Source organism: Eubalaena glacialis, chromosome 3 (genome assembly GCF_028564815.1).
Source record: "Eubalaena glacialis isolate mEubGla1 chromosome 3, mEubGla1.1.hap2.+ XY, whole genome shotgun sequence".
Lineage (NCBI taxonomy): Eukaryota > Metazoa > Chordata > Mammalia > Artiodactyla > Balaenidae > Eubalaena > Eubalaena glacialis.
In genome coordinates, this window is record NC_083718.1 from 173,430,054 (window position 1) to 173,455,908 (window position 25,855).

The 25,855-nt window shown below is 43.0% G+C and overlaps 1 protein-coding gene and 1 non-coding gene across 3 annotated transcripts; both read right to left on the reverse strand.

The window, feature by feature from the left end:
* Positions 1 to 269: 269 nt before the first annotated feature.
* On the reverse strand, positions 270 to 21,912 carry PPP1R8 (protein phosphatase 1 regulatory subunit 8). Of its 2 annotated transcripts, XM_061186910.1 has the most exons (8): positions 21,829 to 21,912; positions 19,868 to 19,928; positions 15,098 to 15,251; positions 13,263 to 13,483; positions 11,530 to 11,674; positions 7,146 to 7,210; positions 5,294 to 5,655; positions 270 to 329 (listed from the first exon to the last, which is right to left on the reverse strand). In XM_061186910.1, exons 1-7 carry the CDS (start codon positions 21,882 to 21,884, stop codon positions 5,302 to 5,304), a joined length of 1,056 nt encoding a protein of 351 aa, XP_061042893.1. In that variant the 5' UTR covers positions 21,885 to 21,912; the 3' UTR covers positions 270 to 329; positions 5,294 to 5,301. The 2 variants fall into 2 exon arrangements, with proteins under 2 accessions (XP_061042893.1, XP_061042892.1); XM_061186909.1 differs by lacking the exon at positions 270 to 329 and having other exon boundaries at positions 4,209 to 5,655.
* On the reverse strand, positions 18,140 to 18,305 carry LOC133089306 (small Cajal body-specific RNA 1). Its single transcript, XR_009700679.1, has one exon. It is a non-coding gene; the product is annotated as a small Cajal body-specific RNA 1 (non-coding RNA).
* Positions 21,913 to 25,855: the final 3,943 nt, after the last annotated feature.

Genomic DNA, 25,855 nt, shown 5'->3' on the forward strand with positions numbered 1-25,855 from the left:
GGCTGAAGGGCCAGCCAGACCCCGTGGTGGCTGCAGCAGAATGAGCAAGGGGGAGAGAGGTAGGAGGACAGAGAGGCAATGGGGGGGGGGGGTGCAGAGCAGTGAAAAGACTGGCTCTCAGGCCGGAGGAAATGAGGGGCCTCTGGAGCATTCTGAGCAGAGCAGTGAACACGACTGACTGGAGTCATCAGCAGGCACAGTTTTGATGGAGTGTTAGGACAAAAATCTGACTGAAGTCGATTCACAAGCGAGTGGAGGAGAGTGGAGACAATTCTTTCCGGAAGTTGTAGTGCAACGTGGAACAGAGAAACAGGAGGAAGCTGTGGTACCTGGTGAGAAAGTGGAATAAAGAGGTTTTGGTTTTGTTTCCCTTTGAGAGCAGTGACGATGAATAGAACACTGCTGAGGAAGGTCTGGAGGAGAGACTGTCTTGATGGTGTCAGTTGGAGAGGGCATAACTGCAGAAAAACAGGCTCCAGGCCCAAGTGGCGGCCTGGCTGTGGAGGAAGACCTGGTAATGTGGTGGTAATGGCGGGGATGGGGGGGAGGCCGAGGCAGGCAGGCTGGGGGACTTGGTCATCAGAGGTGCTCTCCTGAGAGCCTCTCTCCACATCCCACCTGCACTTCCAGTCAGTAACCTTGTCCCCAGGCCATGAGTACAATAGTGTCTGGAGGAGGCTTCAGTCACCCAGCCTGGCCCAGGTATGGAGACAGCACTTGGTGCTCCACGGACCCCAAAAGGGACCAGAGATGGAGACAGAAAGGATAGGAAACTGAGAAAGAAAAAAATCAGAAAGGGACAAAAATCCAGAGTCTCTCACAGACCCCAGGCACAGGCAGGGGCAGCAACCTGAGTCAGGAGCTCCCCTGTGTTTTTCGTCGTCCTAAACAGCAGGTCCAGGTTCAAACTGCTGGTTTATCACTTGCCCGCTGCGCACTCTGTGAGCCTCAAGTTCTCCAGATATAAAGTGGGGCTCAACCAACCTCCTCTCGGGGCTGTTGGGAGAATTTAGGGAGGTAAAACACGTAAAATGTCATCAGGGTACCTGACAAGGAGCCAGATGCTTTCCCTTCCTCCTATCATCTGCCACGCGCAACCCTGGGTCTTCACACTGGTTCCTACGGCAGCTGCAAGGATGGGAGCAGGGCCCCGCCTGCTGGCTGACTCTGGAACTGCACCTCTACGCCAGTTCAGAGGTAGAAGCCTCCACATACAATTCCTCCAGCAATTTCATTCCATGGCTACAGATACTACCCAAATTCGGTAGGTGAGCACTCCAGCCTTCTTACCACCCCCAACATCATCGCCAGGGCCTTTAATCCACCCTAACCCCCTTTACTCCTGCAGCTGCCCCTGCTTTGAGTGCCCCCACATCCGCCATTTGGAAACATCAAAGGTCTGAAACTTTCCATGACCCTCTCCTCTTAGCGCCCCTCCCTCTCACAGATATAACTACTAAGGAACTTTCTTTTCCATATTCTCTCAACATCTGGACTTACCTCTAGGTTTGCTAAACTGTGTGAGAGAGTACACTAGAACACCTGTCTCCCCTGTTCGAGACTCACCTGAGGTCAGGGACTGCCTCATTCATCTGCTGCCAGAGGGACTTTCTAACATCTGAATCCGATCAGTCACTGCCCTGCCTGAAATCTCCCCGAGGAAGTCTCCCCACTCTGGGTGAGGAGGGTGCGTGTCTGTGTGAGGTATGTGTCTCTGGATTTTCCAATATTTCTGTATAAGAATGTCTTTATACATTTTTTTTTTTAAGTAAAGAAAACAAATCCTTCATTGGCTTCCTGGTAGCTTCAAATTCCCCAGCAGAGCTCACCGTGTGGGACCTGGACTCTGCCTTTCTGATTCCTCCCTCCTGCCACCCCCCAGCCATCCCCTCGTCCTCCTTCCATGCCTCTCTCGCACTGGTTCTTCTGCCTGGAGAACCGTGGCCCACACTCCTTCACGCAGCAAATCCCTCCTTGATCTTCAATGCTCAGCTCAAACATCATCTCCCTAGAAGCCTCCCTGACACCCCGGGTTTCACTCATCTCTACTCACACATGTTCAATCCATGTTAGTTGAAAGAAGTCAGTCCCCGCTGCCATGGTTTGCTTGCAAGCAAAATGAGGGATCCAGGCAGGATCTTACAAACCCTTCTAGACTCTAAAATTCTGAGTTGATAATGATGAGCATATTTTAGGCAAGCAGTCACCAAACAGCTGATCTTGAGCTGTGATCACCTATTGCTTTCGGTCAATAGGTCCTTCTCCATGGGGTTCATCACCCTCTCCCACCCTGGGGAGGGGAAGTCATCCCCTCCCTCCTTAGCAGGTGGCCTATTAGGGGCATAGGACTCTGGGGAAACCAACAGCTGCTTCTCATCCCTGCATCCCTCAGCAGCACTGTGCTCACCTGAGCGATAGAGACCATTTGCTGATCCTGGTGGTGAACAGGAGGGGCTTACCTACCCACGGTCATCGTCTAGAGCTGCATTAGGGGCGAGAGGCAGCTGAGCCCCTTCCTGCAGTGTTCATCTTTGAGGGGCACTAAAACATGATTCGAATAAATCAGAAATCTGGTGCCAGGGAAGCCAGGTTTCCATACACACATGCCTCCGTATGCTGTGTAACCACCAAATTCAGCCAGTCCTGCTTCCACTAAAGGCAAATGGACCTTTGAAGAGAAAGAGAGCTTTGTAGGCTTGGATATTCTCTGTTGAGCCTTCTTTGAGACATGAATTCGTTTTACTCTGCAACTCAAATTCTGAAACTGAATAATGCATGACATTATCTCTCACCAGGAAGGATTTATTTTATTATCTAAACTAGACCTAAATCCCTTATTATACCTTCTAGTAAGTTGTCCAGTTTGGAAAAAAAACTTTTTTTCCCTTTTAAAAAACATTTATTTATTTATTTATTTATTTATCTATCTTTGGCTTCGTTGGGTCTTCATTGCTTTGTGCAGGCTTTCTCTAGTTGTGGTGCGTGGGCTTCTCATTGTGGTGGCTTCTCTTGTTGAGGAGCACAGGCTCTAGGCGCGCAGGCTTCAGTAGTTGTGACACGCAGGCTCAGTAGTTGTGGTGCACGGGCTTAGTTGCTCCGCGGCATGTGGGATCTTCCTGGACCAGGGCTCGAACCCATGTTCCCTGCATTGGCAGGCGGATTCTTAACCACTGTGCCACCAGGGAAGTCCCAAAAATACTTTTTTTAAACTTCAGAACAAACACCTAGCTCCAGTCTACGGAGCACAATGACGAGCCACCTAAGACCGGCACATCCTTCCCCTTAACTCATCCCGGAGGCCGTGTAAACCTGTGCTCAGGCTCTGGATTCAGGCTACAGTTTCAATCCTGACTTTACTACATGAAATCATAAGGAAGTTTACTTTAGCTCTGAGCCTGTTTTCTCATCTGTAAAATGGGGATAAAAACAGTATTCCTCTTAGGGCTATGAAAATTAAATGACATGCTTGTAGATGGCTGGCACAGTAGGCAGGTGCTCAACGAGTGACAGTTAACCAGCACTAACAGTAACCTTCGCTGTGATGAAAGGAAGGTACCCTCATAAAGACGAGGACACTGACTGTTATGGAAGCCAGTGGAGAAGTTAACTTGTCTGTGATTTTACAGATCTCTGTTCTTTAACAGGCTGCTCCTGCCGTGAGTCCACACTCTCAATCTAAGGGATTTGGAACCTAGTTGGCATTTTCACCACAAAGCCACATATGTAAGTCTCACCACACACAAATGCACTTCCTGCACACGAGGTTCTAGTATGCAAGACACACCTATCCAATCCAAACTCGGGCTGAAATCCCTTCCAAACGTACTCATCTTTAGCTTCCTTTCACTCCTGTGCCTCCTGAGCTATAGCGCAAATGCATGCAGCTGTAACCAGAGGGCAATGGTTACACCCAGGACAAAGGCCCCAAAGCCCAGTCTCCCTCGTCAGATCTGCGGCCCTGCCTCCTGATGAAGGGCAGCAAGCACTTCTTAACCCACTTTACTCGCTGAGGCTTCAGTCTGGGGACTGGAATCTCTAATTAGAATTTCCATGTTCATCAGGGGGCATCTTTATTTGTAGTAATAAAATGGGGACAGAGCATCACCTCCCAAGCCTGACAGCTGTACCTTTGACAAATATTCCCTAATGGCAGTAGAAATAGGTGATGGCGACTGAATCACAGACTGCACCCAAATGACAAAAGTTACGTTTAATTTACAATGTAATAAAGGTTACAGGTAAAAAGCTACACATAAAGCGTGAAAAGGCCTATTACACAAATGTACAAATCTCTGTACAAAGCTCACATCAATGTGTCCTACCTTCGTCTCCTATGTTTGTTAGCCAGGTCTAGTCCTGGAGCTCTGGACAATGAGAGCTCTCGGTCGAGGGGGGAAAGAGCCTCCAAATGAACATCTGAAAATGTCCTCTTTGAGATATCCGTTACTTCAAAGTAAAATCTTTTCCTTTTTAATTGAAATTGCTCTAACTGGTCATATCCTTTTTATTGCCTTCATAACACACTCGAAAAGGAAAGTAATGCCTTAGAGAGTAGAGGACAGTACTCTGGAATCAAATGAGAAACCTCAGCAAGTAGAGTACTCAGGTTTGACAAGAAAAACAGCTAAAGTTCAAACAATACTGTAAGTTTAAAACTATCAACCTGTGTCTATGGCACTGGTCACAGATGAAGAAAAATCAAAATGTTCTCATTCTAACAGAAAGGACAAAAGAGAAAAGCCTAACTACTGGACCTCAAAACCACTGACCCAGGAAAACTTCTGAGTTGTTTTAAACCTTAGCTTAACCGAAGCATTCTAAACCCTCTTGTTAACCTGGAATCCGTGGCAACCCTTCTGCTACCTGGGACTTGCAGGACAGTGAATATAAATCAGGCTGTTGAACCCACAAGGCTGGCAATGCTACTGTCACCTCCACAGCTCTACATTCAACCTGAAGGCCTGGAGTCTCTCCCTGGGGTAAATGATTTTTTAAAAAATGATCCTAGAAAGAGGGAGAAAAGAAAAAAGGAAATAATGGAAAGCGTGGAAGAGAGCCAGGGCAGTCTATTTAAAAGGATGTATGAAACACTTCTCTGCAATGGAAGTGTTCTGAAGACAGGTCTTTTTGGGATACTTCAACCCCACCCCCAGTTTTAATATTACATGGTTAGGACCCCAGGAGACATTCTGAAAGACGATACTGCACACATGAAAAGTTTTTCTCCCTAGTTCATTAGCTCCCCCATCACCCTTCCACCCCGTTCCCACCCAATCCCACCCTCCTCCATTACCAAAAATATCAAATCAGTAAGGAAGGTGTGGGCTTCTTGCCCGGCCAAGCCTCTTTTGCGTATTTTTTCTTCTTGGGTTCGTTGACAGCTTCAGGGTTATAGACGGCAGGGTTTGGTGCAGGGTTCATGGTCACTGCTGACGGCACGACGGGAGTCAAGTCCACGTCAGGAGCGAGGTTCGGGTATGGCATGGGCAAGCCACCGATGAGTGCTGTCCCATGGATGCCATGCGGCTGGGAGCCGGCTTCACTGTGCGTGGGGGGCAGGCCCCCATAGAGTCCTCCACTGAATGCAAAGTTCTGCATGCGCCTGTTCCCTGATTCCTCCAGGCCCAGGGAGCCAGGGCCCTCCACCCGCTTCTTCTGTGGTTTACAGAGAAGACAAGAAGTGAGACACAAGAGTGCTGTTAGCCTGTTCTATTGCAGTTCTCAAAAAACTGGGGAAGGCCCCTAAACCTCTAACTTGTTTTGTTTCCTAAACAACCCATCTCACTGTCCTGAAATCTCAGGGTCTGAAGAGACCTTACAGTGGTCATCCAACATCATGGCTCCCAAACACTGCCCCACATAAAGTGGTCACCATCCTACGTCAAACTGAGAAAAATGAGGCTAGTGTGTGAACTTTTCATAAAGTAAGACTTATCCAGTTTAAGTGACCATTCTTTACCCTAAGGTCATACTCCTCCCTCTTTTTTTTAATGTTAAAATGCCCTTTCAGGAATCAGAGGTGATAATAGATGGTAGTAAGTATTTCAATTTTTCTTTTTGGGGGGGAAAATAAAAAGTTAGTATCTTCCTGTTGGACACCTAATTTTTAAACATTAATCTGAGAGCAGAACAAATCTGTAGTGACTGAAAGCAGCTTACTGGTTGCCTGAGAGTGGCAGGAAACTGACAGCAAAGGGACACAGGGGAACTTTCTGGGGTGATGGAAATCTGTATTTTGATTATGGTGGTGGTTACCCAGGTGTATATATCTGTCAAAATTCAAATTATACTTTAAAGACAACAGAAAATTCCAAAGGATGAAGAAAAAAGAGAAAAGTGCCCAAGGGGAAATGTGACACAAATACTATGGAGTTGTATGGAAAAATTTCATCTTATACTTTTTCACACTGGACTAAAGTTCAGTGAAAGATCCTCCCTCACCCCTCTACTCCTTTTGCATGAACTTGACACATTTTATCAATCTATTCTAATATATTCTAAAGATTTTTTTAAAAATAGAACTCCCTATAGCATCTCTGACCAGCATCTTCCAATCACATTTTGAATACCTCTACTAACAGGGATCTACTTCCAGGGGCCATTTGTTCCCTTTTGGAGCACTAGCTGGCAGGTGGTTCTCCACATGTTGAGCAATCAGAACATCTCTGTAACTTCCACCTCTTGGTTCTTCAACAGAGCTGCTCTTTAAACCTAATCCAATGTGGGCTGGCTTTCCTATCTGTGCCATCCCCATTCACAAAATAAAGATGTGGTAAAGGCCAGAGGTGCCATGCAGAAATGCAACAATGTCTCTTCTTTGCCTAATAGCTTACTTTGAGTCAAGAAGGGAAGGTTAAAGGAAGGTGGGTCTCTCTGCACCCTGCTGGGAGGTAAATTTACAGACCCACATCACACCATAATTTACATGCAGGATCAAGCTAGTTGGTCACCTGCAGCCTCTCTATGGCACTCCAGGATCCCTACACACAGATGGGGTAAATGGATTTCCACAGTATGAAAAATGGGAAAGGAGCAAAGAATGTTTTAAAATTAAGCACACACTTAACACTTACCTACATATAAAAGAGTGGGTTTTTAAACCAGACTATATGACATTTCAAATACTGTCACAACATGCTTCTTACCTTGACTGGGACCACTGCAGTCTGCACCATGTTCCGGAAGCGACCAACTGAGGGATCCACATCCTCTGCAAAGAGACACGAGGGCAGGGTTAGTTCAGTAATCAACTGGGAGGATTAAGGTTATAGGGCTCAATGCGAACAAAGCAATCACAATAATTCATATTAAAACAGTAAAATACAGCTAACACTTCAAGTGTTTACTGGGCACCGTGTTAAATCCTCACAACAACCTTATGAGGTAAGTACCACTACAATAAACATTTAATAGATGAGAAAACAAACTCAGGCTTGGAGGAGGAAAGTGACCGGCCCAGTTACCTTGCTGGAGAAGAGCCAGGATATAAATCTAAACAGCCAGAAACAGGCCTGTGCTCTGGACCATGTGCTACGCTGGCTTCCCCAGGTTCTTTCCCATTCCACATACCTCCCTCTTTTGAGGGAAGACATCAATAATCTCATGTTAGTGACAAAAAGAGGTCACACACCACATACCTTGCTAACACCCGCTCATTAGCAAATAACAGAATTAGGATTCAGACCCAAGGCTTCTAGCGTAACTTCGTCTTTCAACCTAACAACTGTATATAGGCATACCTTGTTTTATTGAGTTTCACTTTACTGTGCTTTGCAGATATTGTTTTTTAAAATAAAAACAACAACAAATTGAAGGTTGGTGGCAACCGTGCATTGTCAGATGATGGTTAGCATTTTTTAGCAATAAAGTATTTTGTAATTAAGGCATTGTAAAGAAACAAGTACATTGCTTTTGTAGACATAATGCTACTGCACACTTAACAGTTTACAATATAACGTAAACGTAACTTTTATATGCACTGGCAAACCAAACAAATATGTGTGACTAGCTTTGATATTCACTTTACTGAAGTGGTCTGGAACCAAACCCACAATTCCACCAAGGTATGCCCGTACAATTAAGACTCACTAAAGGATCTGAAGCCCCTGTCCAGGCAGGGTGGGAGAGCGGCTCCCTTTTCACAGCTTATACACACACTATTGCACCCTACGAAGCTTCTAGCTTCATTCATTCACTGTGCCGGAAGAATGCACTAAGACCAAGTAAGGGACATGCTTAAGTCAGTCAGTCTCTCATTTATTGGACATCAGGCATGGAAATAAAGAGCAAGACACCGTCCTGCCTGTAAGGAGTTCACAGTTGTAAAGCCAGATAGGCTAGAATACAATGGAGGTGCTTGAAGAGTGGTGCAAAAATAGTTTTCTTGGAGCACAGGGGGGAGATTGGGCTGGATCACCTAGAATGAAGTTTTCTCACTGAAGACTGAGTGTGGGGAAACAGGCAAGCATAGACTTATTATCATTGCTAGAGAAAACTACTCCAGGGCCCTTTTATCTTAATATAGTGGTAGGAAAGGAGTTGTTTCCCTAATAGATGTTGTACACCTTATTTTAATGCGTTGAGGGCACTTGCTATTTAAAGAAACACTCCTGTGAGTCCCTCTGGAATACAAAGATTCCTTATTTAATTTGAATAAGTAGTCCCTGGTTTATTTGTTTTAAGTCTGGCTTTTCACATATTAGGATGCCTCTAAGGAATATACCCTGGAATTATTTTCACAAACAATCGATGTTCAATGAATGAATAGCTTCTATATGGAAGAAGAAAGAGGAAAAGATATCCAGGCTCATCAGGAAGGAGAGAAGGTCTTGAAAAAAGGCACCCTTATTTTCTCTCTCATTACCATAACAGCCCTGCTCCAATCATCCCTTCAGGAAAGCTAAATCAAGTGCAAGAGCAACTGGAGCCCAAGAGGCGTGGCTAACGGGGTATGTGGCCCACAGACACAAGAGGCCTGCGGAAGTAGGGGCTAAGTCATCTGGGGGACCCTGTCCTGTGCTGGCTGAATGGTGCTCAGGCCTCTCACCCTCTCCTCGTTCTCTAGCCATTCGACTCCTAGAGAGGGGGTCTGCCCATTGCAGGAAATCTCTGCTCCTGGAAGATCTACCGAGAAGTTTCTTGCTAAGTCTACTTCTAGTATAGGAAAGTCTGCATAGGTAAAGCCAAAAGGGGTGGCAGATGATGATGAGGACAATGGCTAACATTTATCAAGGGCTACTGAGTGCCAAGCACAGATATGAGGTATTTTCACATATATTAATCATTTAATCTCCCCACCAATCCTGAGGCCAGTAGTCATGTCACTGGCCAGGGTCACAGAGCTACTAAGCGGAGAGGTGGATTTCATACCGAGGCCCTCTGATCAGAGCCCACGCTCTTAAACACTATGCCATACTCTGCCTGAACGTACTGCCTTAATAAAGCTGCAGGACAATAATTTTCTTTTTTTTCCTTTTTCTTTTTTTTGGGCATGCTGTGTGGCATGTGGGATCTTCGTTCCCCAACCAGGGAGTGCGGAGTTTTAACCACTAAATTGCCAGGAAGTCCCACAATAATTTTCAAGGAGAAAAACAGAACATATCAGACCCCGAGTCCTGAAAGAGACTTAACAAATTATCTAGTTCAGTGATTCCCAAACTGTTGGCTGTTCATCAGTACAAACAGGAGCTTATTAAAACTACAAATGTCTAGGTCCAACCCCTAGAAACTCTTATCTGGCACTCAGAAATAAACTTCCCAGGTTAGTCATCCAGCTCCTGCCCAAACATTTCCCTTGGGCATTCACTACCTTGAGAAGTAATTCATTCCACTTCACACATCATCAGAAAGTGAACAAAAGTCACTAGAGTGAATGCCCCAATCTCTTTCACAGGAATTCTTTTAATTCTTCTTCTAAATACAAGAAGGATTTGTTGTTGCTTTTTATGCTGAGCCAAATACTTGCTACTCACAGGCTCTGGTTTCGCCTACTCCTTCCTCCCGAAGGTCAGCCTTGCAAACATCCACTTCAGGGTGCCTTCCCTCCAATCTACTCTCCCTCATGCACAGTTCCCAGCATTTAGGGACCACTTTCCATAGCTGGGAGTCTCCTCCTTCCCTCAAGACTACATAACACATTTAGTACTTAAGGCCATGCTTGCATTTGGTAACACATTTGGGTGAGTTCTGCTCAGAACACAGGCCACCGGGTTACTGCCCCCCATTATTCTATTAATGCAATCTTAAACTGTACTTGATTAGTTTCCACATCCCCCTGATGACTCAGACTGCATTTTTAACTAACTAAAATCCTTATACCTTTTTTTTTTCCATGAGCTGTCACTGGAGCAGATTTTCTCCATTTAAATAATTGACATTCTGAAACTAAATGCAGGACTTGAAAGTTATTCTCACTGCATTTCAATTTGGGATATAAAAGCAACTTATTAGTCTGGGATCCTTGTTTCCATCCATGAAGGTTTATTTTCAAACAAGATTTTTGGAATCCCAATTCCATCTTCACTGTATAAACTGCACCTCCCAGCTCCATGCCATCCACCTCCCAGAGTACTTGAGATATAACATGAGCCCAATAAATGAATGTTGAATGATGGAACAAATGGGTAAACTCAATGGCCTTCCCAGAAACTGATGCTCTCATCTTGCTGATGTTTCCATACAAACTATCTATAAATTACAACCTTACAGAGGCAAGTCTTCAATGCGATTAATAGTAGCAGAAAGTTCTCCAATCTTAGAGTTACCAATCATACATGGAACCCCATGACAATAGTGTCTGCTCTGACCTATACTTAAACTCCACTATACCTGGATCAGCAAAGGAGAATTACAGCCTTCCTCCATCTACTTCTTTCACATTGCAACTGGATAATGCTTGAGTTTCAGGGCACTCCATCAATGTACAGGCATACCTTATTTTACTGCACTTCACAGATACTGAGTTTTTTATAAATTGAAGGTTTGTGGAAACCCTGCATCAAGCAAGTCTATCAGTGCCATTTTCCCAACAGCATTCACTCACTTCGTGTCTCTGTGTTACATTTCGGTAATTCTCACAATATTTAAAACTTTTCCATTATTATTATAGTTGTAATAGTGCTCTGTGATCAGCAATCTTTGTTGTTACTATTGCAAAAAGATTACAACTCACTGAAGGCTCAGACTAGCATGGCTAGCATCTTTTAGCAATAAAGTATTTTTTAATTAATATACGTACATTCTTTTTTAGACATAATGCTATTGCACACTTAACAGATTGAAGTAGTGTAAACGTAACTTTTACATGTACTGGGAAACTAAAAAATTCGTGTGACTTGCTTTATTGCAATGCTTGAACTGAACCCACAATATCTCCAAGGTATGCCTGTTCTGTACAAAAATATCTCCCCTCAACATAGCACCTGTTATCCTAAACCTTGTAGAGAAACATTACAACTGACCTACAGGTTGTGTACACTACTCTCTGACATCACAGCTTTTTCATCAGAAAAAACCAGGAAGATACCTCACCTGGGTTGATGATCTCATCATCCTCACTAAAGGTCACCCGTGAGTTCTTCCTCTTCCTCTTTGGTCTCTGAATGTCCAGATTCCCCTCCTCAATGGTGAGAGTGGAAATCCGCTTGTTGTGGGCAGTGTTGAACTCCGTCAGGTTCTGGGACAGGGTTCACACAGGAAAGACAGGAATAAGTACACAAGGAATTTGAAGGAGAATATTACCAAATAAAGGGCAGGAAGGTATTAGGAGCTAACCTTGACCTCTCCACACAGATGAGATTCTTTTCTGCATTCAGAAAAGATTCATTACCATCCCTAGACAGCTAATACCAGCAAGCCTCAATTTGACAGAATGTGGAACATCTTCATTGACTAGTGCGGCAGTGATATTCAAAAGGGAGTGAAGGACCTTGAGCTGAAGACAGGTCATCTGTGCAAAAACCCTTGAGTTGAGGTTTTGGGTTTTTTTGAAGAAAGTTTATCATGTCTTCATGCTGAGAATTAAAGGAATACAACTGGGAAGAAATCCAAGAATTGTTTTTAAGTAACAGAAACGAGAAAGGACAATTGACAGCTTCTTTCCCAGTAGCTCTCTCCTTTAAAACTCGTTAAGGACGTTACCAGTGCACTGAATATCTGGCATTAATATTTTGTCACTCCCCATCCCTTCATCTGGCCCCATTTCTACTCATAGCTATCTATCCATCTCAGTGATTAACTTGGCCTCATCACTGCTGCCTGCCTCTTCCCAATCACCTGGACTTATTCCAATCTGTACTGCAGTTTGAGACATCCCAAATGTCTTGAGAACAAGGACCCAGAGATGACCTAACATACTGAACCAAAAGACAGGAAGGCATGGAAGCAGCCTGGAAAAGAATGGGCAAGAGTGACTGCCAACCAGGTCCCTGGCTATGAGGCTACTTCTTTAGAACAAAATAACTTCTAAGTTGTAAGACTACTACTGTGCTTTTCTTCCTAAGGGCTGGGAAACTGTCTCGGTATACAAGAATAGTAAATGCATGTGGGTGGTTAAGGACAGGCTGGCGTTTGATCTACCTGGATAGACCAGTCACACCAATGCAGTGATAGACATGTGAAGAGAAAAGCTACATCACAAACTACTGGGGTCAGCTCTAGAAAAGAAAACCTTAGCACAGTAAAATTAAATCTTGTAAAATTCATGGCCTTCAGGGCAGCCAGGCCCAGAGCAGAAGTAATCTAGTTCTACTCAGAAGATTCTTGGGCTGACTGGACAATATCAAAAAGAGCTACATAAATGAATGAAAGCTTCAATCTCTGTAAGCTAGTGTTGTTCAAACAAACTTTCTGGATGATAGAAATGTTTTCTATCAGTGCTATTCAATATGGTTAGTCACTAGCCACATGTGATTACTGAGTACTTGGAATGTGGTTAGTGGCTACTGCACTGGATAGTGCAGCTCTAGAGAAATGTAACTCCCAGCCTTGGCTTCTAACATCCACTGAAGGTGCACAAGACAACCATAAGGGTCTACTGGCAGGAGATCCAGTCTCCTAGTTAGCCCTGGTTATACATAACCAAACCCACACAATGCAGCTCTCCAAGGGCCACACCACACTGCCAAAGTGGCAAAGGCTTATCACTGGGCTCAAGAAAAACTCCAGTTGCTAAGTCACTGGCATTTCAAACTACACAGAACAGCTACATACTGCAAAAGCCAGAGTCCCAAAAGACATAACAATGACATAGACAATGGAATTACATCAAGCTCTGTTTCCTCCTCTGGAAGCCCCAGTAAGCCCTTGAGTTCATCATCCTCTCCACCCATCTTCTCATCTCCTTTCACAGCCGATGGCAATGTCTGAGGCTTCTCACGCAGAGTGTATGCCCTTGTGGATGCACCAAATGAGACCGTGGAATCGATGGGAATTTGCTGAGGCTTGTGAGGCTCCAACCGAATGTGACCCAAGAAAGTGCCGTGTGCTGGGAATAACCAAATCAGAAATGTGAGAGGAAAACAAACAAACAAACAAACCTGAGTTGTAGAAGGGAGAGTAGCTCCTGCCAGCACATCAGTTTTGCTTTTTAAATTTTATTTATTTATTTATTTATTTATTTATCCATGGCTGCGTTGGGTCCTCGTTTCTGTGCGAGGGCCCTCCCCAGTTGCGGCAAGTGGGGGCCACTCTTCATCACGGTGCGCAGGCCTCTCACTATCGCGGCCTCTCCCGCTACGGAGCACAGGCTCCAGACGCGCAGGCTCAGCAATTGTGGCCCACGGGCCCAGTCGCTCCGCGGCATGTGGGATCCTCCCAGACCAGGGCCCGAACCCGTGTCCCCTGCATTGGCAGGCAGACCCTCAACCACTGCGCCACTAAGGAAGCCCAGTTTTGCTTTTTAAAATGGAAATGGCACTGGGTCCACTTTGCATCCCTTGTCATGGGTCACAATGAAAAGGAAACTCCTTCACTGAATCTTGAATCTCTTCAGTGGATTTCTTACACATCTTCAGACCTGCTGTTACCCCACATAACAAATACCACTGCTTGCTCTCTGCTGCCAGACAGGCTTGGCTCCATTCTGGGTCCAGCAGGAATGGCTCCAACCCAGCAATAGGCATGCCCCCTAAGGCAGGAGACAGGAATTGCTATGGTCTGACCTCTCCAGCCCCAAGTCTAAGGAACATAGAAATTGCTGGACTGGTGGCAGTTATGCTTGGGGTTTCCCCAGGATAAGAAATGAGGTTGGCTGAAACAGGTGCAAAATCAATGGCAAGGCAAGCCAAAATCCTACTGGAGAGTCTGGATATTTTTCCATGTCTGCATTCTGCATATTATGAAATGGAGAGAAAAGATGAGATAAATTTGCAAGTAAGTACTTATGAGACAAGGCTCTCCAAAACCATTATATAAGCATACTGGGGTGATGTGTGCGTGTGTATGGGGAGCGGGGAAAGGAGTAAAACACGATCAACCCAGGAAGCAGATCCTTTACATTTCAAGCTGTAATTATACATAGGCAAAAATGAACAAATTTCAAGGCCCCATGCAGCCAAGTCTCAACTGCATTTCTGGGATTATCTTTGACAAACTTGAAAATCTTATTGGTTGGAGTGTGCTCATAGAATTAAAATTGATATTATTAATAGTCACAGCAAAATGTAGCTGGGATAAAGAGCCCATTATAAAAAATTAACTTTTGGTCAAAACAAGTTTTTGTTTTTTTTTTTAATGTCCTACTGTACTACAACTCTACTACACTAATGGAGCTAATCACAGCTTCTGCTTAAATTGGACCACAATCTATCATGGGCCTATAAACACATTCCCTAGTTCCTGGGTGCTTTTTTTTGTTCTCTGTATATACCTATTGCTCTCTCCAGGAAAGTGCTCCCCAAAACCCTCTTCTCTCTCCAGTCATCAATTATTTCAGTAAAATAGAAAATATCACAGGAATGGAGAACGACTAATTTAAAAACCAAACATAAACTTCCTTGATGAGCAACAAAACACGATTTCAAAACTGAAGAACCCAAAGAGCATTTTCACACTGCCCAAAAGACAATGTGTGAAATACGATGGGATATGAGTTACTTACTACTGTTGAGATCTATTAGGAAAACTCTCTTCAGATGCTTGTGGTAGACCAAGGCAGCGTGGACCCGAGAGCAAGACTGGTGGTCAATGGTAAAGTCACACAAATCAGGGTTTCTCCCAAATAAGTAATACTTCTTCTCATCAATAATCAGTTTCTAAATAAATTAAATTAAATATTACTTAAAGCTTGTTTCAACAGGGTTTAGCAAAAATTCTTCCAATAAACTAAGTAGAGCATCTTAAGATAAAATTCCTTGTCAAAAGAAATATATATATTTATATTTACTATTATTTTCAAGATAAAGAGCTCAGAATAATTTACTAACATTGGGGGATGGATGGCAATTAATCTCCCCAAATGTAGTGGTCAAATGTTTAGTGTTGATATGAAAAGAACTTTCCTAATCCTATTAGATGTAAATGGCATGCAAGAGTGGTTGTCTTCTGTCCATTGGAAATTTAAGATTTCACTGAATCTTAATTTTAGGTCAAGCAGGAAACCAAAGCATGCCTATAAAGTAATAAGACCGCTTTTCAGAAAAATATATATTCAAATGAAGATTATCAATTGGTTCACAAAGGAAGGGGATACAGACACCTATCTATATTCTAATCATGCTGCCAGAGACCCAGAGTATTTCTGGAACCCTGTTTAGAAACTAGAATTACATTAGACATCATTGTATGAGCCTCTAAATCTAACTTTACTGTCCCATTTCATTTTGGCCACAAAAAAGCATTACTCAAAGTTAACTCTAAATGAGTATTTGCTGTGTCCAAATATGGAACAACCTCACAGGGCAAAGATTTTCCAGGTTTGGGGGAAGGGGATGTAGGGATTAAACATTTACTGAAGGACTATTATTGCCAGGCATTTTTAAGTATTATGTCATCTAATCTTCAAAACAACTCTGTGAACCGAGTATCACCTTTATTGTTAAACATAAGAAAATAGATTCAGAGAGATGAAGCCACGCATCCAAGGCAGTCCAGCTGGTTAAGTAGCAGATCTGGGGTTTAAACTCAGGTGTGAAATGACCTGCAATGCTAACATTCTAAACAACAGTGCCATGGGTCTGAAACAATTCTGAGAAGAGCTCCAAAATGTTTCTAGTCACTGCTGTGGTACTGGAAAAAACAAAACTGTATAAGGTCCCAATATAATAGCAGAAAAGAGGATTTCGCAGACCAGCAATCTATTATTTTAAAAATTGTAGGGGCTGACATAGTATTGTTAACTTTTCTTTTGCCATATGAGAACTATTTTTTTAATTGTCACCAATCAATATTATAATCATTTTATGAAAGATAGGTCATTTTAACAAATAAGTAAGAAGAAGGATAAAGGACCACTCTTTGAGCTGAATTTATGAAAAACTCACTACACTGTCTTTATTTTTCTTTTAATCCTAGATCAGTAAAGCCTTTGCCACAGACTGGTTGTAGACTGGGCCATCATAGATGAAGGACTCTAGATAAATTTTCGCTAACACTGCTTTCAGTTTTTAAAGTCTACAATATGAGTACTTTGAAGAATAACCCTCATTCATATACATTATGTTGTTCCTTTAAGTTTTGGGGGTTTTTTTTGGCCGTGCCACGCGGCTTGCGGGGATTTTAGTTCCCCCACCAAGGACTGAACCAGTGCCCTCGGCAGTGAAAGTGCCAAGTCCTAACCACTGGACCGCCAGGGAATTCCCTGTTTTTCCTTTAAACACAGGTGTCACTAAGCTCTAGTTCACATTTCACACTATACTCCTTCTAAAATCCCTGAGAGAAGACAGTACAAAGTTGAGTAGGGAAGTATAGTCAAATTAGGATGTACCAGGCTAGGAATCAAGAGGCTTATATTTCATTCCTGGCTATGTCATTGAATCCACAGTGGGCTACAATTCTCCCCTATGCTTCAGTGTTCTTACAAAACCAGAAATACACCTCACGAACTGATAACAGTTAACAACTGCTGAGTACTTATGTGCCTATGCGCTGTGAGTTTTATGCTATGAGTTTTATGCTATGTCATTTCATCCTCACAACCACTCTGTGAAGTAGGCAGGCACTATTATTCCTATTTTTATAGATAGGAAAAGTTGAGGCACAAAGAAATTAATTAATACATGCAAGTTCACACAGCTAGATATTTATAAACTGGATTAGAAATTCAGGTTTGTCTGACTTCAGAGTCTAAGCTTTTTAAACCCCTACATTATATATTTTCTTCACTCTTCCTGCATCAAAAAAGCCACCATATGGCAAAAAACATTTTAAGGAGTGAACAAGTACTATGGGTCACACTCTTAATTGTTTTTTAAACAATCACTTACCCAGTTCCTTTCCAGCTTAGCCTTTAAGGCTCAAAATAGGTATGGGGGTCACCTCTGGGAAACCCTGTCCAGCAGTGCCCACCTGCTGCTGGCAGAGCTTGTCCCAGGCCCCTAGTGCTAGGGAGCACCAAGATTCAACAACAGTCTGACAGCTCAGTCACACAAGTACCCCCATGTCTGCTCAGACCCAAGTATTAAGACTTGGGTTAAAAATAAGACATTGCTTCAGAATTGAGAGAGCCCTGAAATTTCAGCATCTTGTTATCTCTAGGTAATATCTATGCAGGTTGAATCTCACTGCATTTCTCATTCATATTTATATGCACATAGATTATGTCCTCATAAGCTTAAATTTGCTAACCACACTGTTCATAGGCTAGACTTAAAGAAACAGTACATAAGATCACCAGCACTTGGGTTCTAATATAAAATTGACCACATTTCTATGATTCTAAGCTGCCAGTACCAGCGATTTGGGTGTTTAGAGGGGGAAAAAAAGAAAGGGCCTCCAAATTAAATATATACATTCACTATTAAAGGCATCTCAATTATAGAAATGTGAAAATGTAGGGGAAAAAATAGTATGCCTCAGAAGCAAGAAAATGTGTGAATTCTTGGACAATATGCTTCTTCTGTCCAAGTGAATGAAATAATGCATTGGTCTTTCAATAGCCACTAAGCCACAATTTCTTAACTAGCTATGGCTAGTACCATTATCCAGTTGTGCCTCTGAGTTATAACTCAGAGTGTATCTTTACACACTGGGCTTAAAAGACTCATGGCTTTTGTTTTAATATTGCACTTCTTAAACCCAGCTATCACAACACATCACAAGCCTCTGACACAAGGCTAGGACACAGATAGCTCGGTTAGTATCAAGTGCTGCCTAAATCCTTAAAAAATAAGCACATCTCGGGTCTATTCCTCTCAGAAACAATACAGTGATGTCTAAGGATTGTAACATGACAGTTTTGTGGCAACTCAGCACACCTAAGAGCACTGAAAGAGAACATTATCACTTAATGGAAACCAGTAATTAGAAGGATGTTTGACAAGTCAGAGTGCTTTGAAAATATAAATTATTTCGCAGAGGAATATGACATTATCATTAAAGCTAGCCCTCCTTGTCTGTTTCTTCCTGTAGTAAACTAAAGATTTACTAAATTCTGGTTTTAAAAAAAAAGACTCCTATATGTCTATTTAGCAATAATATTTAATATGTGTGGAACAGTCTACAGTGTAACAAAACAAAACAAAAAACATTTTAGCTAACTTATTCCCTTGAATAACCTTGGTACTCTGTAACCTTTAAGATAGAAGAACACATGACAAAGGGGCTCTAAGTGACTGGCTCAGGGCTTGATGAATTAATAAGAGAATTCATCACAACTCATGCCTTAATACTTTGCAAAATACGTGGGTATCTCTACAACATCCTGAAAGTGAAAATAGTGTATTTATAGAACATCCTGCAGGAGACCTCAAAGATAGCTTTTCATTATGGAGTGCAATGTTTTTACTATATATAACAAAGAAAAATAACTGCACTCAATAATAGGGCCTTGACCTTAAATTCTATCTGAGCAAGCAAACATAAAATTGGTTGAAGACACAGAGACTCACAACTCCACAGTCAGAGTGGGCTTAATCTCCATCTCTTGGTAAATAAATGGTAACATAAGGATTAAAAAAAAGTACACAACCTAACAGCTAATCAAAATTCATGTTCTCTTGAAGTTCTATGTGGTTTTCATTCTAGAGACTTGTAGAAAAGCTGGAATTCTGCTCAACTTGTCCTTTATAGTACTTATTTCAATTATAATCATGCAAATTTTTGTATGATTCTGTTGTTCCCATCAGATGATTTCTTTGAGGACAGGAACCACGTTTGTTCTGTTCACTGCTATAGTCCTATGCCGAGCACAATGACTGGCACATAATAAGTACTCAGTAAATGTTTTGAATGAATGAATGAATTTTGTCACCATTTCCATTCTCTTTTTTGAGCAAGTATCTTAGTTTACTATCTTCTTTGAAGAGTTTTGGCTTGAATCTCATAAAAGCAACTTAAAAGTTAAATTCAATCTACATCATTCACTTTCTTCTTCAATTACTACAGATCTTGCACCTTCCATACAACTCCACATACTCAGAGAGAAGGAATTCACCAAGTTATAGGGCATCCAGTTTGACTGAGGCCTACAAGCCCATGATCTATTAAAACCCTTCATTTGGAAGGTGAGAGGAGTCACAAAAAACTGAGTGTCTGTGGAGATACATGGTTTTAATGTGTTATATCACCATGTGCTTTTAATAGAAAAAAAAATCAGGATGAACGAAAGTAGCATTTCTGGAAAACAAAGCACAGGAGAGGAGGTGGAAAAGTGAGTCACTGGCAAAAATCTTTAGTGTGGTGGGAAAAAAAGGGAAGACATGTATTTCCATACCTCAATTAGCTTGTCTCCTTTGACTACATCCAGATGTAAACCAGGAGGGGGTTTACCTGCCCTGAAAAATACGTGTGAAAAAACATTTTCAGGATGAGTTTGTAAATGCCATTTACAATCATTATCCCATTCAACACTGTAGCTCTCTTACTAGCCTATAATTAGTTCACGTTCAAGCAGAAATGCCATCTACTTCACTGTTATTATAGCTCCTTTCTACATTTGACACTTACTTCCCCAGTGATTCAATTGCTCTGAAACATATTTTAGTGGATCTGTATTTACAGCAGCACCAAAGAAACCCATATTTTAACACTGGATTATCCACCTTGGAGAGAAAGCGCACAAAGAGTGCAAGTACTATAGCTGGGGTTGTCTGGTCACTTGGAGTCTGAATCTAAGATTTGCCAGTACCATTAATACCATATAAAGGCAGAATAAATCAGTTGGTGTCTGGGGCTGATCAAGACTAGACTTATCACAGAATAAGCAGAGGGTACTGTCCCGAGCTCTGAGTCCAAATCAGAGAAGTGTAATTAGGGAGCTCGGGCAATCCAAAACTATGCCCATGAAACCAGGTACCAATAAATACAAGACGTATTTGTTAACCTTGAACAGGTCATTCTACAATGGCATGGTTAAGGGAACTTTTCTCTACACTCCTGTAACCACACCAACCAAGGGAGATACATATATGTCAAAGCACCTAACACAGTGCCTGGTGCCTAACAGACGCTGAGGAAATGGTAGGTGATCTTATACAGTCTCTTCTAACTATAAGTTTACTGTCCTGGCCCAACTTCTGAAATCAATGCAGCAAGGAACCAAAATGGACACAGAATTTGTAGACTGAAGCAACTTGGTGTTACAAAAGTACAGAGGGACCCAGAAAATAGCCACACATTCACTTGCTTCCTGTGTTTGCTCCTTTGAAGTTTGAAGGATGAACAATCTTGCCAGAGTCCCTACATGTGCACACACAAAAATGCATCTGTTTACATCTAACTTAAGATGCAACACAGTCATCTCACAATCCTGACCCAACTCCTCTATGGAGGTTGCTAGTAAGACAAGTGCATTGGACAAAAGCCCATTTTGTCTGGAAAGCAGGGAAAGCCAAGTTACGTCCAAAACATGCTTTCTGAACTCCTACTATGTGCCAGGCTCAGGCCTAGGAACTCTAGGAACTGGGAATATAAAGATGCGTTAGGCAGCCCTTGCCCTTGAGGATCTCTATATAACGGGGGTCAGAGAGTAACACAAACAATACGCTGTGATGAGCAGAAATAGCCCCAACTCGGATGGGTCTCCTTGCAAGGCAATTCATATGTATTCATCGTGTACTCTACTCAAAGACTAAAATTATTCCATTATTCCCAAGAACTTGCGAAAGGAGGAAAGGGGTTCATCCTAACAAGCAAGGATGCCCTCTGGTGCCCGGCTGCGCGCTGGTCGCTGAGGCAAGCGCGGGGGTAGGTCAGAGCCGTTCCTGCCCTCAGGGAGCTCCCAGTCTGCGAGAGACAGGCAAGTGCCGCACCCAGGCTGCAGCAACAACCGCGGGATGCGGGGCTCTGAGGGGGGCGCCGGGGCCGGGAAGCTAGCTCGTGCGCGCTCGGGACAGAGAGCAGGGGGGCAGATACGATGCTGCACAAGAGCACCAGACAGTCAGGAGTTGGGGTAAGTTCGGGGTCAAGGCCCCGAAGCGCCCCGGCAACCAGCTGATTGCCCGAGGGGCTGCCTAAGCGAGCGCCTCAGAGCCCCCAACTCTGGGTTTTCTCAGTTCCTGGGCCCGGGCTCCGGGTTCCCGGTTCCTCCACACGCCGCCCGGCCCGACAGACAGTTCTCCCTCAGTCAGTCCCAGGGTCTTTGGGCCGCTCGGCTCGCTGCGAGAAATGAGCCGCCCGGCCAGCCCTGGCCAGCGTAGGCCAGGCCACTCCAGCGCTGGTCGCCCCGCCACTCACCAGGTCGGGCAGTCAAACAGCGGGAGGCTAGAGCCGGAGTTCGCGGCTGCCGCCATCTTGCTTCTCCCCCTCCCATTTGGCGGGCCTGAAGCACGCCGGGAAACTGGAAGACCCAGCGGAGAGAGGCGGCTTCCCAGCAGCCTGTGCGTATGCGCGCGCGCGCCCACCCACGCACGCATGGACGCGCAGACGCACAGGGCGCTTCTAGTAGCGGTGGAAACTGGGATTGGGTTTTGAGGTCTTTTTCAGTGCTTGAGAGTTCGCTTTCTACGGAGGTTAGGGCTTTCGTTGGCCGGGAGTTGTTTGAGGAAAATGGGCTCGTAAGGAGGGGTTCGGTTTCCCTCTACGTTCTTTTTGCAAACACGCTCCCAGGCTCTAAAATGTTGCGACTCCACCCTTGCTCTGGGCCTGCACCGTCAGCCTTTCGGCCCCAGTCTGGAGAGAAGCTAGAGGGTAGAGCTCAGAGATGGGAAAAACTCCAACTTTTCTGTTTCTCTTCTTCCGGTCCTTCTGCGTAGAGCTGCATGCACCGTACTCCCTTCCCCATTGTAACCCAAATCCGGCACTTGAGGGCTTCTGTAGATTATCTGGGAAGCTACCTTTGGGGGTCATATAAACTCTGGACAAACAAGAGCCAGGGACGGATCCAACCAGATGGCAGGCCTCCAGATCTTCAATGTGCATGAATGAAATGATTAATCAAGTTGAGGCCCCTTTGGATTTTAAAATTTTGGTCATAGTGACTAGATAGTGTAAGGAAGAATTAGGATTCAGGCCTGCTTTAGGCCAACAGCTGGGTGAAAGAGACCAGCAGCAGGTCCTCTGGTTGTAATGGCTTATGTCTACTGAGTGCTTACTTATCTGGGCAAGTATATAGTTTATATGAATCATCTCATTTAATTCTCACAACTCTCTTGAAATAGGTATTATGATTCCTGAGGGGAGGGTCAGAGAGATTGAGCTGCCCAGCCTCACCCTAGAACAAGTGGTGAGTGGGATTCAAATCTAAATCAGTGTGATGCCAAAGGCCATGCTCTTTAATCATCGCTATCTGTCACACTTTGATGTTGGTGTGATCATATTAGCATGCAACTAAAGCCCAACACTTTCACTTTTGTAGAAAACATGGGAGGATTATCTGACCTTTTTTTTTTGTTTCTTTTAAGGAAACCGAATGCAAAATTATTGTTCACCCATAAAGAGGCACTGCACAGCAAGTTATCTCCTTCTATGGTGGAGTTATTTCTTTTCTTGATTGCCTGCTACTGGTCCTCTAGATTTTAAATTGAACATCAGCCTGTTCAAAAGAGTTTGCCCTTGGTGACATCTCCAGGCATCAAGATTTAGCTGCAGCATAATATTAACTTAGAATTTAAAATTATCAACACTTAGGCAGGAGAATCACATTTTCCCCTGGTCTTCAAATGCACAGTAAACTCATCCAGCAAGGATGTTAACTGATCAGATCACTTTTTTTTTTTTTTTTTTTTGGCTGTGCCTCGGGGCTTGCAAGATCTTTGTTCCCTGACCAGTGATTGAACCCAGCCCTCGGCAGTGAAAGCGCCAAGTCCTAACCACTGGACTGCCAGGGAATTCCCTCAGATCACTTATCACACGAACTGGTTAATATCCTACTTTCCAGCTTTGTGATTCCAAAAATAGACTTGGCTGATAGCTCTAAACTTGGTTTCAGGAAAACAGGCTATAACTCCCTCCTTTGAGCACAGGGACTTAAGAAAGAATTAAATAGTTTCAAGTGTTTTGAGTGTAACAGAAAAGAGCAAGGTGCTTGTATCTACAGAGATTGTGTGGGCCTTTGAGGTCCCATGCCCTTTTCAGGCATGAAGAGGTACTGAAGCCATGTCTAACAGGGATCTAATACCATCTTATGTCAGCTTTGCCTTTCAATTTCTCAGCTTCTGTGGGTGGTCTATTATTTAATGCCTTATAATGCTGAATGTACACCCAAGAAACCTAAGCTATATTCTTACCCTTATAATTCTTTATTCCTTGGCTATGTTCCCTGTTTCCAGCACAGCTGATATTCACACTGACCTCTGATGTAATGGCACCTTACACTTTCCTGGGCCTTATAAAGCAAAATGCTCTTTGGGCACCAATGATGTCAGTAGAGATCAGCAAACTGGAGGACAGCAGTCTAGGACATGAACCTTTTGAAATGTAAAGACTGATGGGCTAGCTGCCTTTGGATTTTGGTATCTCAACAAAGATTAATTTCTTAGACTTTGAGACTTCCTTAGAATAGAATCTAAAGACATAAGGAGCATATTGATATCAAAAAACTTCTTAGAACATCTTTTATATATGAGTGATCAAATGGAGACACTGAAAAAATTGTGTGTTTGTGTAGAGATGGTACAGCAGGAGACTTCATTTAGCAGGGTGGTGAATGAAAAGTTTACAAGGTGCCAACAAAAGAAAAGATATTCATGAAAACTGAATAGAAATTGCCATTACTCCGCATTGTTAAAGCTTCATGAAAGACGTGGTGAGCAGGATAGTTTGTATCAGTGATGAATGGAGACAGTGTATAGTGTCTAAAGGTGTGGTTTTGAAGTCTGTGTGCTTGAGATCAAATCCTGGCTCCACAGCTCCTAAACTGTGTGCCCTTGGCCAGGTCGCTTACTTACTATGCCTCGGTTTCCTAATCCATAAAAAGAGGACGAGAAAAATATATCTCCTCGATAGTTTTGTGAGTGTAAGATGATAAATGTAAAATGTAAAACATTCAGCATAGTAAATTGCTTGTAGTAAGGGCTCCGGTATTACCCCACAAATGACCATTCACATACAGAGCACTTCCTGAAGACTCTAAATTCCTGCAGTAGACTGCCATTCCTGGCCTCAGCTTCTTCAGTTGTAAAGCGATGGAGCTAGTCTAGATGAGTGGTTCAGATATTCGAGATGTCATGGACCAGGGGAAAATAAGTATTATAGGGGTGTCAACTTTTATTTTGCCAACTGAGGAGATTTTTAAATGAAGACTGTCACCTAACATCACCACCTTTTCATTTTTATAATCTTTTTCGAAAGTGAGAAGGCCATTAGCTCAGATTCAAAGATGGTACTTTAAAAAGCCCACTATGTTATTTTTCTCATTTCTCCATGGACTGTTAAAAACTTGGTCCTTAATCAGAGTCCCACATTAAAAATTCTATTATTTCAAGTTTATCTTTTAAAAATTAAGTACTATATTGTTAATCAAATTTCATTTTGGATAAGTATTAAAATCAACTACTCAGTTGGCCTAAAAGCAGGATCAAGGGTTGGAATTAAAACCTTTCAAGCTATTTCCTGGCTAAATGGAGATTCTAAAGTAGATGTAATTCATAGTACTGGAAAGCAATACTGAAAAATTCCTTGAAACCTAGGGATACGCTAAACATGCTTAGAAAAGAAGGGAGGAAGCCTTCTAGCCCTAGGAAACAGATAGAATGAAATCTGAGTTAGGTTCTGGTCTTCATTTAGTGACCAAAAGCAAAAGCTTCATTCCCATGACTGAGAACTGCCTCTGAACAGAAGAAGGGGGAAAAAACCCAAAAAACAAAAAAACTGAATGGAGGAGGCTCGGTATATTTTAGTTTGCACTGACTGAAGCATGATTTCATTTTGATATTTTTTTCCCAGTGGTGCAAGGCAGTGTATCACCACCCCTTAACAAAACAAAACAAAACCTACCCAGGGAGCATTGGTCTAGCAGCTAGCAAGTTCTTGTTCTGGAACATTCGCAGAGGAAGTGGCCAGCATGACACCTCTACTTTACCCTATACTACAGTACTACTGTTTTAATTCACTTGAAGAGAAAACATTCTATAAAGAAAGGAGAAAGAAAGAGAAAAGGAAAGGAATACAGAGACAAACATACAGTTGGTATGTTCAGACCACATCCCTATGGTCTTTATAATCAAAGAATTTTATAGCTTTAAGAGAACTATTGAGGAAACTAGGGGCCTATGGGTTAAATAACTTGTCCAAATACCTACAGCAAGTTAATGACAGAGCTAAG

Bases quoted from the DNA above. Each gene is read 5' to 3' on its own strand.
- PPP1R8 (XM_061186910.1), bottom strand. From the start codon at position 21,884: ATGGCGGCAGCCGCGAACTCCGGCTCTAGCCTCCCGCTGTTTGACTGC. The intron at 13,484-15,097 runs GTAAGTAACTCA...GGTTATTCCCAG, and splicing joins CCTAATAGATCTCAACAGTA to CACACGGCACTTTCTTGGGT. The intron at 11,675-13,262 runs GTAATTCCATTG...ACCCTGTCCCAG, and splicing joins AGGAGGAAACAGAGCTTGAT to AACCTGACGGAGTTCAACAC.